At 30.9% G+C, this 14,092-nt stretch overlaps 1 protein-coding gene across 1 annotated transcript in view; it reads right to left on the bottom strand.

The window, feature by feature from the left end:
- Nucleotides 1-3,022: 3,022 nt before the first annotated feature.
- Nucleotides 3,023-14,092, bottom strand: part of LRRIQ1 (leucine rich repeats and IQ motif containing 1) — a 240,336-nt gene continuing 229,266 nt past the window's right edge. The window contains 1 exon segment of the mRNA XM_077111533.1: nt 3,023-3,622. Coding sequence (XP_076967648.1) covers nt 3,459-3,622 — 164 coding nt within the window. The 3' untranslated portion in view covers nt 3,023-3,458.

Genomic DNA, 14,092 nt, shown 5'->3' with positions numbered 1-14,092 from the left:
AACCAATCACATTTCAAGTAGGCACAGGTGGATAGTGACAGCACAGTTCTAGATTATAGTTCTTTATCTGCTTGAAAAGAGCCTTTCACAATTGTCAGTTGCAGTTTCACAAACAGAGAAATTCACAAGCATTAGTAACAAAAATAGGTCCAGCTAGGTAGGCAAAAATATCAAGATAATACATTTCAGATACTATATTTCATTCTTTACTGAAATAGACTGTATATTACATTTCATATTAGTGATTAGTTAGAAATTACTCTTGGCAACTATTGTATAGAATGTTTATGGGTCTTCCCCTAAATTATTTTTGGTAAGTAACCTACTTTTCCATCAGTGCAGTCATGAAAAGCATAAATCAGGAACATGAATAATTTGCTTGCCTTTAAAATGATGGAAATCTTATTTGGTAGGAATATGAACATAATAAAGGAAGATTTCATTCGCCTTGTTTAATTTCTATTAAATGCATGACAAATGAATTTGTATTTTTAAAAAAAGTATGCAAAAATGTTCCCCCTTTCTAAGAAACCTATAAGAAAGTTTTTACATTTATTTTGGCTATGGTATACTACCAGTAAAATAGCATCAAAATATATCTTAAATGTTTAATTTAATTATTTGAAGTTTGTCTTAATACTACCAAGATTCTGAGAAAGAAATGAAAGTCAATAAAGTATAAAACAAATAACTAAGAGAAAATATGGTAGTAGCCAATTTGACAGCTGAACAGTATAGGTTTATTGTGCTGATGATGATGATGCAAGGATTTAAGATGAGGCAAATCTCTAAAATGCTACTATTTATTGAATATTTGCAATTTAAATTTCAAAAACTTTTCATCTGGGCATGTCCCTTCCAACATATTCTTTCTAGTTAAAACAATTTCTCCCTTATTTTCTTCAAAAAAGAAAAAAATATTAAAAAGAAATTTCCAGAAATCTTGGTTTGTTTTCTCTTTTGCCTCTAAGGCAATGTAGTGCCTTGATTAGTCCTTTGGATTTTGTTTGATTACTTTGGTTTTTTTTTTTAAACAGTAAGTCCCATTTACCTCCAACTAATTTATGAACACAATAGTTAGGATCCATAGCTATTAATGATTTGGAATCCTCTCCAAATGCCTAGTAAGATCTCTTAAAATGCATTGTGCGCATCAAGATGTTGTTGGCAAATTGGGCCATAGGGAAGGGGGTTGCTCTACAAACCAGTGTAGCTGACTCTCAAATGAAGACATTCTGGAATCTTCAAACACCCTACCTGACACTTCTATCAGACTTTTGGTATAATACTCTCATTAGTGATCCGCTTTGCCATTCTTACTAGAAGTGACAAAAGATGACTGTGATAGTACTGGAGGATGAGGACTGGTAGGAAGGTGGGAAGGGGTTGGGTGTAGGACAAGGAAGTAGGGAAGAATAGGACAAAAAGGCATTTGGGGTTGAACATTTGAATGGTAGGCCAAGGTGCATCACTATCAATCCAAAATTGAGTGTCAAATAAGTGGCAAGATATGCTTATGTTTTCATCTTCTTCATTTTAAAAGACAAATATTTGCCTCAATTATCTCCCTCAAGAAATGGCTAAAAAAAATCCATTGGTTTGATTTCTTGCATGTTTTATTCAATTTTTTAAAATTACAGTTTACCTTTTCTTTTTCTCATAAACATCAAGCTATTATAAAATGATACTCTGGACTTTGAAAAGATATTTTAAATGATCCTTTTAAAGCTGGACACAAGAAATAATACCATAAAGGACTTCCACTTTAACATTATAATTTAAAAACTATTTTATTGAAATAAACATCAATCATCACATACAAATTTAGGAGCATCATCACCTACAGTCTTTTTCAAAATAGATATTATAAAACAATTAAACAGATTATAGAATATAAGAACTATAGATTAAAGTTATTTTTAGGCACATAAACAGTTTAATCATAAAGCATTTCACTTCTTATTCTACCCTTTCCACTTCATTGATTTGCATATATGAAGCATAAAGCCTGATAAATATCAGCTTTAATGTGGTTTTCTCTTGCAGAGTTCACAACAAGCTGAGATAAAATATTTTCCATCATTACATTATGCTGGTTTGTGGGTGCTGTTAGTGAAAGGATGACAGTGTATTCATAAAACAACTAACATGGAGCTCATGTTCCAAAGCTCAATTTCTAGGCCACAGCATATGAATCTATGTTTTCTTTATTGATTGACAGCTCAAGGCTCATTAACATTTCTATCTCAGTCAAGTTAAAAGAGATTTATGGGTTTGAAAAGGAACTGGGTCCCAAAAAGTAGATGAGGGGTACACACTAAGTAATGCATCTCTAAATCTGTTTCGTCATTTTTATATTCCAGATGAAATATTTCAATAATGAATAGGAAAAACAAGGGAAAAAAAGTAAAGTTCACTGGATCCTATTACATAGTACCACAGCAATGGAAAGTCACTGGAGAACTATGAATTTAGCTTTGTGAAAACAGCTCCAGTCGGGAGAATAAACGATCCTAAGGAGTATTAGAAGTAAATGCAGCATGCTGAACATTGCATTTACTAAAATGTCACAGCACATTAATCATATAATAGCAAAAGTTTCGTAAATATTAAAATGACAAGGCCGAGCTTTGAAAAAATTTTAAGTGATAACTTTAAGGTAAGTGATAAGATAAAAATGAAATTGTTAGAGTAGTTTTCAGCCAGCAGAAGAATGTTAATGAACCAGAATAAACATGTTCATTTTTAAAATAAAGGTAACAGTCATCTGAAACATTACAAATAAAATATCCAACTCTATAAAGTTCATTTCAGTTTAAACAATGTATATTTTCTTATAACCCTACTATATTTAATATGACAAAAATCTTACAAATTAACCATTTCATTGTTTATTTTGAATTACTTTTTAAATATCAATTTATTTTTGAAATACCCAGTTATAATCATCTGGTAGAAATGTTTAATTACATTTATTAGTATTATATTTAAAAAGGTTCAACAAAATAGAGCTATACTCTCTCATGTGTATGGTATTAAAATTTAATAATTTTAATCATTTAATTAAATAGTTAATAAAATAGTTAATAAAATTTTAACAAAATTCATTTTGAATACACGTATCAAAAAATATTAACTAAAGAGAAATTGATATGCAAATTCCATTACAATATTTCAAGAGTTAATAATTTTCTGGAAGTCATTCTACATGAACACAGGAACCACTGCAGAAACTGTATTTTACAAATGGGAAAGAAGAAAAAATTGTGACATATATATAATAATAGAAATTAAGTACAATGTTCTAAAACTTGGTATCCGGTGGGCAACACGACCAGATATTCACAGACCTCATGAAAATGAACTGTTCGCCATATGTTTTTATCTTTTCACTTTTTTTTGTGAATCTGGTGAGAATTCTGCCACTGAGCCACCACTACCCGCTTTGCCATATGTTTTTAATGCTGAAGCTTGAAAGGGTAGTTGGAAGTTTTCTCCTTCTTTTTGCCACTTCCCCATCCACCACTGAGTTGCACAGGATTGTCTCGGAATGATATACGTTCTTTCTTAGAAGGTCTTGTATTTGCTATCATTGGTTCAAGTATTCCCTTAATTGTACAACCTAGATTAAACATTAAACATACTTTCACTTAAAGTCATCCAAATAAAATTATATTTTTAAAGTAAGTAGTATATTTCAGTCAATAGCACGCATCTGAGAATTCTATGGTCTCTGAGTTAAAATGTATCTTTATTTTCTTTTTGTGCAAAATAATAAAAATTTAGAATAAATTTAATTTAGTTTTAAATAAAAGGAGCTGAGTAAAACAATTCAACAGTTTATAACAGTTTGTATCTATGGATTCAAATCTCATGGTATTTCAAGATTATAAGCTAAATCTTCTTAGTTTTTAGATATTTAAAAATTGTTTATAATTTCATAGTTTATATTTTTATAAATAACACAAATTTTAAAATCAATTTTAGAAATAGTCCTGTATTCAACAGTCCTTCATTTGAAGGACTTCAGGGGAAGGAATTCTTGATAAAATGGGAAATATTTTAGATCTAGAATCTAAAGATATTCATAGGTTCAGGTCTCTCTCTTTAAAATGAATACACTTTTGTGCCTCTGAACAGGTTACAGCCTTTCTGAGTGTTAGGTCAGAGCCTTAATGCTAAACCTTAATTTTATAAATGTGAGAAATAATAACTGCATTATAGGTTTTTTGGCTGGATTGTCTTTTTGATTATAACTGCAACGGTGATAAGGTTTGTGAGAATGTAAATAGGTGCTATAAAATGGAAGTTGTTATTTCTAGTCAACAAATTAGAAATTATCTAGAAAATCGTAACAAAATTGTTAGAGGATAAAAGCAAATAGTAGTCATAAGAATGGGCTGGTCGATGTGGAAGGTTTTACTCTGCAAGACCCCAAGATGCCGTATCAAGAATACTATTAAAGAATTATGATCATCTGCTTTAAATCTCCGGAGGATTAACCAAGAGCACAAGGTTGTATCTGTGAGGAAAAGGTTTGAAAAGGCAACAGAGTGAGACATTCTACCATATCCTCAGAACTAGCTTGAGGCAAATGTTTAAGTCAGGTAATTCTCCAGTGTGAAGCCTTTCTACTTAAATAACTTTAGGGAAAAATGTGACTTCTTTTAGATTAATAATTTTCCAACTAAATACTTTAAATATTCCAAAAATTCATTTCTAAAGAAATTCATGTCTAAATAGAAGGGTTCAGAAAATTAGAGTGCTGGCGGAAATTGGTCTGTAATTTCAAATTAATATTGTGAAAATTGATTGTAAACTTCCATTTTATATTTAAAGCTCTTTAAAAAGAATATTGCATTTTGGTTTTTATCTCAAAACTCTGACTAGAAAAACAAATTCATAGGGATCAAAGTCAAAGGCAACATAGTTTACCTTTGGTCTACAAGGACATCATAACTAACAACAGAAAAAAAATTAAAAGCTACTATTTTAAGAAAGGATATGCCAGACACAGAGAGGCTAAATGCCTGTGGGAAGATACACCCATTTGTAATGGAGTTAGAGACAAAACATAGCTCAGGAGTTTAGAGATCTCCTTTGCTGCCACTTGTGTAGGCAATCTCAACGGAGAGACTGACAACTAAGCAAAATGCCAACTAAAGTTGGCTGCGATCTGCTGTAGTTCCGTAAGAAACAGCAAGAACTCATCCAAGCAAATGAATGTTACTGATGCACAAAAGCAAGGATTACCTATTAGAATCAACTAGTGACCTAAAAAAAGTAAGAAAGCATCCTAAAAACTTAACCTCCTTCTACTTAACTATTTACATATTGGAAAGATAAAGTTTATTTTTTCTCCAAATAACATGATAGAATATCTACTTTGGTCCATTTTAAAAAGCAACATTTACAGCAAATCCCCACCTCAACCAGCAATAAAAATTCTTTTATGAATAAACTATTTCCTGGATAACAAGTATATATTTATGAGAATACATTATACATGTGAATACATTATTATATATTATAGAGAGAGTTGGGAGGCAGCAGGGGAGATCAGAAAAATAAAAAGTTACTGCGAGGCACTTAAAATTCAGACATATTTGTTTAAGATAAAATATAGAGGTTAATACAAGTGTAAGTAGATGCCTAACGTACAATGTTTTGTTCCAATAGAAAAGGCTAACAAGTTCCTTGTCAACAAAATTCAAGATAATGATAAGTAAAAACAGTGTATGTGTTTTAAAATATAACTTAATAATAGGTTATTATTTGTTAATATTTTTGGATATACTATCTTAGTATAAGGATATATCATATAATGGCTTTATTCTTTCACCAAAGATGACAAATATGTAAAAGTATGATACTTTCCATAGAAAGTATCAAAATGTTTATTCATAATTTCGTATATGTGTAAGATAATTATCTCACAATAAAATAAATTGAGTCACTTTCAAACATAGCTTTTTTTTAGTTCAAACTCTCATTTTTAACAGTTTTTCCTGCATTCTTAAGGATTTTCCTATTGGCTACAAATTTACCATATGGTATAAATTTTTTTCCTAATGCTGTTTTGCTGTCTTTGTCATTGTGAAGCTGCAGATTTATCTTCAAATTCTTTTGGACTGACCCACAAATGCAACCTATATTTAAAAGGCAGTTTGTAAAATTTTCATTGTTTGGTGTAATTCCTTCAGCCAATAATAATTACAATTAAAATCGTTATGTGAGATTAGAAGCTTTAATAACAATTTTGAAGTTTCTTTTCAGTGGAAAGAAAATGCTACAGGGAATGAGTCTTTAAATAACATAAACACTAAGCGAATATGAAGGTTTTTTCTTTATATATATTTTTGATGTGATTAAAAGTTTATATTTTATTGTTTTGCAGAGTTTAAATAAACAGTATGAACATTAATAAATACAACTTATTCTCTCATTGCATTTAGTTAGTCTTTTCACCATAATATAAGTTCTCAAATCACCAAATACATAAAAAAAATTAGAAGAACAAAACAACATTTCTATGAAAGAACCACATACTGGCATTCATTGCTAAGCTATTATTTGCCTTACGATTGCTCTAGAAATGGAAAAGAAAATAAAGAAGCAATTTAATACAGTCAATGTATAATCATACTAAATTTACTTACCCACATGAAAATAAACTAGTAATGGACTCTTGCCTCAAAAAATTGACATTAATGCTAGACTGACTGATAGGCTCCTGGTATAAAAAAATGATGACTGAAATATTTTTGGTAGCTTTTTCCCTTTTCTGCAATATTGGTGTTGTAGATTTTATGTTTAACAACAGTCTGATGCATATTTGCAGGTGATCATACATACCAACAGGTCTCTTACATATACTGCAGAAAGTATGCTTTGAAGAGTATACTCTGTTTTCCAAGAAATCACTCTGTCACATAATCTGTGTTCTGCTAAAGATTTGTTCTGGTCCCTTAAAAAATTATTTTTTTAAATTTTTGGTTAAATCCCTGGTTCTTTAGCAAATGTCAAGGTCTATATATGTTATGTTTTGATAAGTAATTTAATATGTAAAACGCTTTGAATGAATCTTCTGCTATGTATAAAAAAAACTTTGTTAAACAGGTCAAAAAAGAAATTTCATGATGTATGGTAATACGTCATTGGATTTTCATCCATACATCCAACACTTTGTGTCTGGATATAGAAATTATTTCAAAGTCCTTTCCATATTGTATTACTTATCAGCAGATACAGCATAAGTAAAGCATGGAGGAAAAAAAATTCAACATTTTAATGAAAGTAACCAGAACAAATTTTTAGCAGCAAAGCGTTTATATCAATTTAAGTGCTGTGAATGAGTTACATTGGGCAAGTTTGCGGTTAAGGTGGATATTATTCTGTTCAAATAACAGTTGCTTTTTAGGACCATAGATTATGTCTAAACTTGAATTAGAATAATCATTTACAGAGAACTACAGGTAGGTAATTTAAAGTCCATTGCAGAGAATAAAAATAAGATAAATTATGAACAAGTTTTCATACCACATTTGTATTTCCTTAAGTAACATGATTTTGCTTGTATTGAGATTATTTTCAAGCTTTTTCAGTGACCAAAATCTAAAAATCTTAATAAAATTTCTCTGTTTCCCAATATCCCATTTGGCCAATGATACCTATAGTTATTCCTCTTACAGATAAGAGATATTCAGAGATATATAAAATGAGAATACCAGTCATGCTTGGTAAAATAGGTAGTCACAAAAATGTCCATAGCATTTGTTATTTGTGTTAATAGTCTAGATGAATGTTTTTCTTAATCTACAAATCAATATGTATTAAGTTTGCTTTGTCTATGTACATTTATTTTTAAAAATTCCTAATGAGCATAAAAGCTAGTACACATAGATTTGATAATTATATTTGATATGCTCATAGTTAATAAACACAAAAGCTAGTGCACAGATTTTTATTTTTGTATTTTACGTGTTTACTGATTTTTAAAATTCCCCGATAGCTAACCTATATATTTAATCTAGAATACTTGAGGCCTCCAAACTTCACTGTTTTCACAGGTTTTATAAGTTTTAACAAAATTATAAAACTGCAGTATTGATTTCTTCTTAAGGATACCTTGGGGCTGTGTCTGCACAGATAAAGGTGGATAGAATGTGGTGCTAAAATTACTATCTTGCTCTTACAAATTCTGTAGTGTTTATGCTAAAATTGTGCAATATTAGTTTTTTTTTTTTCAGGAAGAATATTTTTCTTGGAGTAATTTGTGTTTGGTCAAAAATTAAAATAGGTTTGGTGATTTGTTTCAAACTAGATTGGGCTTTCCTCAGAGTGGCTTTTTACGTGATTTTTTTTTTTTTGCATGGGCAAGCACCGGGAATCGAACCTGGGTCTCTGGCATCCTCAGAGTGGCTTTTAATTAACAAAAACCCTTCTTTCCACTGATAACTATTCTATATAACCCTTATTGAACTTTCATAACTTCCCATGGAGCTAGTAGATACCTTTTGGATATTTGGGTATTTCAACTTCTAAGTTGACTAATAACTCACTAAGCAGCTAAGTATGCAATTTATCAATATATAGTCTACCCATTTCCTACCACACCTAGCGCTTCTAAAGGTAATTTAAAAAATCAGGTTCATATACGTTCCAATTCCCTTATCATTTCAAGAAAGGTCTGTTTCCTGAACACTCCAATTTCATTATATTATATATATGAAACTAAGAGTTCATAAGTAATTGTAACTACTGAATAATAACATAAGTAATGCTAATAATTGAGAATGCTTTTTACCTTTAATTGATATGCATATTCCTTTGAAACAATTCTTATAGAACATTATATTTTAAACATATACTTACCTTCTTTCATCCTCATTGTCATGTGCCAATTAATTTTGCCAAATTAAAGTTTTAGCAAAAATATGCATTTTAAGTATGTTCTGAATTGTTTACCACTAAGGAGTCTTTATTTGGAATTTAAACCCTTAAAACCCAAATTTAATTTTCAAGATTGTTTGGGAGCTTCAAAAGCTTTAACTTAAAATCTTCATTTAATTCACTCATTCATTCAACATGTATTTGTTTATTGCCTATTAAGTGGCAGGCACTGTTCTGTTCCTGCCTTTCAATGGAGCTTTCCTGTTAATTTTCTTTTCCAAGCCAAATAAAATTAGTAACTACACTTACTATAGTTGCTTTCCATTGGACTCTATTCTCATAATTCCATCTTTACAGTCCTCATATGGAACCTGTATAAAACAAATACTTATTTCCACATTCCCAGATAGTGAAGATTTGTGGATAGGTTTCCCAAAAATTTTTCATGGAAACTTTCATTATCCCTTTTCATGCTTATTAGTTCTTAGTAGGGAGACATTTGGCAACAATAAACATGACTAGCCTGAGGATTTATTATATTATTGCACTTCAGTCTCATTCATTTGACAAATTCATTTTGCATTTGATCATACCCATTTATTTTGCATCACATTAGTAAGTATAAGAAATTGGTTCGACAACAACAATAATAACAACAAAAAGAATAAAAAAGTGTGTACTTAAGGAAAATATCATGAAGAAAAGGAGTAAGAACTAAAGTAGAACATTTTAAAACATAATGCTTTAGTCTATTATCAATAGAACATGCGTGGTTACTGTCCTCAAAATGTTAAATGTTATTTCTTTTGCAAAGAATAAATGGAGCTGACATATGCATAGCTAGTTCTCTCACACCAGTATAGATGAAATTTGCCTTTCTCTGGATAATGTCAACTGCTGTTGAAACTAGCAACTGTTTTAGATCTGTAAACGTTATTCTGTGGTTACTAATAACTGTTAGATGCAACTTTCTGGAGTCACTGTTGACTGCTTCATCAGTCTGGCTTGGACCTTTCAAATCAGCTGTATCAGGCAGTTTAAGCTCATTAAATCAATAACTATATACAGTATCTAGCCTATTCTGTGCTAGACTTTAAAAATTTATCTATATTAGATGATTCTACCAACTATATAAAATTGCTCTGGGGATAAGAGTAATTAATTTCCAGTACTAGCTACTATCACATTAAGAATTGAAGTGCTAGGGTGTTTACTTCATTAATTGTTAATGTTCTGGCATAAAATATCTATACTTAAAAGAAAAATGTGTTTTTTAAAGTTCCTCCCCTAAAATTGAAGGCTAGGGAAAATCAGTTAATAGCTTAATAAATAATTTTTTAAAAGAGCTTTTAGTGTGAAATTTTACATTGTTGGAGATCTACCCTTGCTGACCAAGAAAATAATTCTACGAGGAGCAGCTCTAGCTACTTTACATGTTATTTTAAATCGAACCCTTCAGATAAAAGAGGTTTGTATTATCTATAGAAAGGTTAACTTGTCCACAGTTATTTATAAATTCTTATCTTCTTGTTTTTATCTGGGGGAAAATATAACGTCTAGAGAGGGATTTAAGTTTGAATATTTTTAATGGTAAATATGGAAGTCAATTTCTATTTCTCCTACAATGAATTTCTGCAACAAAAGGCTTACACAGTGACTACCAAAATAATTATTTTATCAGAAGATTTTGTAGCTAGGATACCATTATTTATAAGTATGCCAGTAATTAAAAGTATAACTACAATATACAAATCTAAGAATCTCATTATTTGCATTTAACATTAAGAAAGATCTGTTTGAAATTAATTACATTATTATCATTATTATTGTATGCTGTATGGTGGAGTCACATTTCATTATTTTTCCATGTGAATATCCCATTATTGTAGCACCATTTGTTGATTTTTTTGTTTGGCTTTTGTTGTTTTTTGCTTCTTTGTTTGTTTTTTGGAAAGTGCATGGACCAGGAGTCGAACCCGGGTCTCCCACATGGCAAGCAAGAATTCTACCACTGAACTGCCCCTTCACCCCCAATTATATTACTTTTTATCATAAAATCTATTAAAAGAATATTTATGGACTTAATGCCCATATGTTCTCCTCTTCCCCTCCCTTTTCAATTCTCTGTCAATGTCAATTCACTCAATATAACTTTACTGAAAATGTCACATTGAGGATAAGAGGTTTAAGAAGTCCACTATGTCCCTGGCTCAGAAGTTTACATTCAGTGTCTCTTTCAGTCCTCACCACAACTCTGCAAGATACATACCATCATCCTCATTTTAAAAATGAGGAGACTGATTCTAGGTAGTTAATTACTTGCTCAAAACAAATGATAGTAGCACAATTCAAACTTGGCTTTTCATAACTAAGGTTTATCTTAATGGGTCAATATTTTGTTTAATACTCAGCAATAAAGTATGTTACTAATGTAATAATACCATAAAGAAAATCATTAGGGAAGCAAATTGATTTGGATATCTGCTTTTCGGGTGCTTTAAAATGGAAAGACTTGTCCATTACTTGCTGTTCTAGTTTGCTAGCTGCCAGAATGCAATATGCCAGAAACAGAATGGCTTTTAAAAAGAGGGATTTAATGAGTTGCTAGTTTCCAGTTCTAAGGCCGAAAAAATGTCCCAATTAAAAAGAGTCTATAGAAATGTCCAATCAAAGGCATCCAGGGAAAGATACCTTGGTTCAAGAAGGCCGATGAAGTTCAGGGTTCTCTCTCATCCGAGAAGGCACATGGTGAACACAGTCATGGTTTCTCCCTCGGCTGGAAGGGCACATGACGAGCACAGTGTCATCTACTATTTTTCTCTCCTGGCTTCCTGTTTCATGAAGCTCCCCAAGAGGTGTTTTCTTTCTTCATTTCCAAAGCACTGGCTGATGGACTCTCTGCTTCGTGGTGCTGCAGCATTCTCTGATCTTTCTGAATCTCCTTCATTCTCCAAAATGTTTCCTCATTTTTATAGGACTCCAGAAACTTATCAAGACCCACCCAAATGGGTGGAGAGATGTCATCACCTAATCCAGTTTAACAACCACTCTTGATTAAATCACATCTCCAGGGAGATGATCTGATTACAGTTTCAAACATACAGTATTGAATAGGGATTATTCTGCCCTTACGAAATGGGATTTTGATTAAAACATGGCTTTTCTAGAGTCCGTACATCCTTTCAAACCAGCACACTTGAAAATAAAGCCTATGAAGCTAAAAATGAATAAAATTATCAGTGAAAAACAATGCTATTTATATTTCCATAAATAAGAAAACAAGAGAAAGATATATTTATATTGATGTCAATATCAATATCTATATGATCTTATATCTTACAAGATTTTTTAAATTTATGAATTATTTCATCAAAGGATTTTTTTCAGACTTTCTCATTCTTTACTTATCTTGTCTTAGAGTCTATCCAACAATGCTCTTTGTAAACAGTGTTACCAGAAATTCTAAAGTTGTTCAAAAATTACTCCTATAGTTGACTGATTATGGCAGCATTACATGGACACAGTTTAATAAAATAATTTTAATTAGTAGTGTCTCCTTTGAACCTTGGAAAAATAGACACTAAACACTTGTGTCTTCTTTATTTTCTATACGATATTATCTAAGGGAAACTGCGCTTCAGAATTGTATAACTGCCTGGATTTTCTAAAGGTCAGGTACAAGTAAAACCAACATACTAATTAATGGACAACTGAGTCAAAACCTAAGCTATTATATTTTCACTTACAATTTCAGTCTAGACTGAAAATACATAAGCGGGAACATGATCCAACCTATATTTTATTCACTTTTTGATCACTATATGTGACAGAAAATTAAGTTAAATGCAAAAAGTTTCTAAAAATCCAGTGAAGAAATCATTCATTTATAAATTTAAGCTGAGGGACTAGTAGGAAGTAATAGCATTACAAAAATGGTCAAAATGCTAATTGGCACTTTAGAACCTTGAAAAGGGGAAATTTCAAAGGGGAGGCAGGCTTGGAAAGCAACATGAGGACAAAATGGGCAGGTAAATAAACCTATGAAGACCTGCTGGTGATAATAGTATATTTATAAATTAAAATAAAATCATTTATAGTTGTAGTTATATTTGGTAATATGGCAAGAATTAGGAAGTGGAGCTACCGTTCATTTATGTTCTTTTTTGCTCTGCATTTTATTTATTTTCATAAAAAATGAAAATTGTGAAATTATGATCCAGGTAAGAAACTTGGTAATATAAACATACCTTGTAATTATAGTGTTCTCTTTCTTTAACAATATGATGGGAATGTAATTTGCTTTGAAAGGCAAGGGACAATAAATCACAGATATTTCTGCATTGTTTATGCTGAAAAAGTCTCCTTGATGGTTTTGAACAGCGAGAGATAGTCCATTAGCAAGAATTATAATTACCTAAAAAGATAACAATGGCCTATGTTTTGATAGCATTGTCGGATTTTGATAGCATACCCATATGTAGTCTATTTTGGAATGCTCTTAGAAATAGTAATTGGGGTTACCCAGACTGTGACTTACTAACATACATTTCTCACTTACACAAGTTTCCTTACTGTAGGGTAGAGAGAGACAATTGGTGAGGACAGAGGCATGTCCTCCAGGCCAAAACTTAACTCTTCAATCATTAACACATCTTTGCAATTGACAGAGTCTATTATTATTACTACTATTATTATCATTACTATTATTATTTTTAGGTGCATAGTCTGGGAATTGAGCACTGTCTCCAGCATAGAAGGTGAGCATTCTACCACTGAACTACCCATGCACCCCAGAGTTTATTATTAATACTTTCAGAGAGAAAAACCAAAGCTATTTCACACAATAGACATTGCTTTTCATTTTGAATTACCAAAAAATGAAATATGTTTAATTCTTGAAAATAAATTTAAGTTCTAATTTAAAAAATTTTGCAACATTTGCTATCTTAAGTGTAACTATAAAGTATGGAGGTTGGTTTATTTTTTTTTAAAGTTTAGATATTTGATATCTAATTGATTTTGAAATTAGAAATTTATCTACAACACAAAATATGCTTAATATAGAATAGGTGCTCAAAGATGCTTGTTGAATAAAATGGCCACAAGTAAATTTAAAGGTATAATTCATTCAGGATAGATTTAAAGTATAATTAACCTTTTCTTCAAGAAGAGAACTACTCTCTGTCTGTCAATTTTGGCC

Source organism: Tamandua tetradactyla, chromosome 7 (genome assembly GCF_023851605.1).
Source record: "Tamandua tetradactyla isolate mTamTet1 chromosome 7, mTamTet1.pri, whole genome shotgun sequence".
In the NCBI taxonomy this organism is placed as follows: domain Eukaryota; kingdom Metazoa; phylum Chordata; class Mammalia; order Pilosa; family Myrmecophagidae; genus Tamandua; species Tamandua tetradactyla.
The sequence above is the reverse complement of the archived record's forward strand: the minus strand, read 5'-3'. Positions and strand labels throughout refer to the sequence as shown.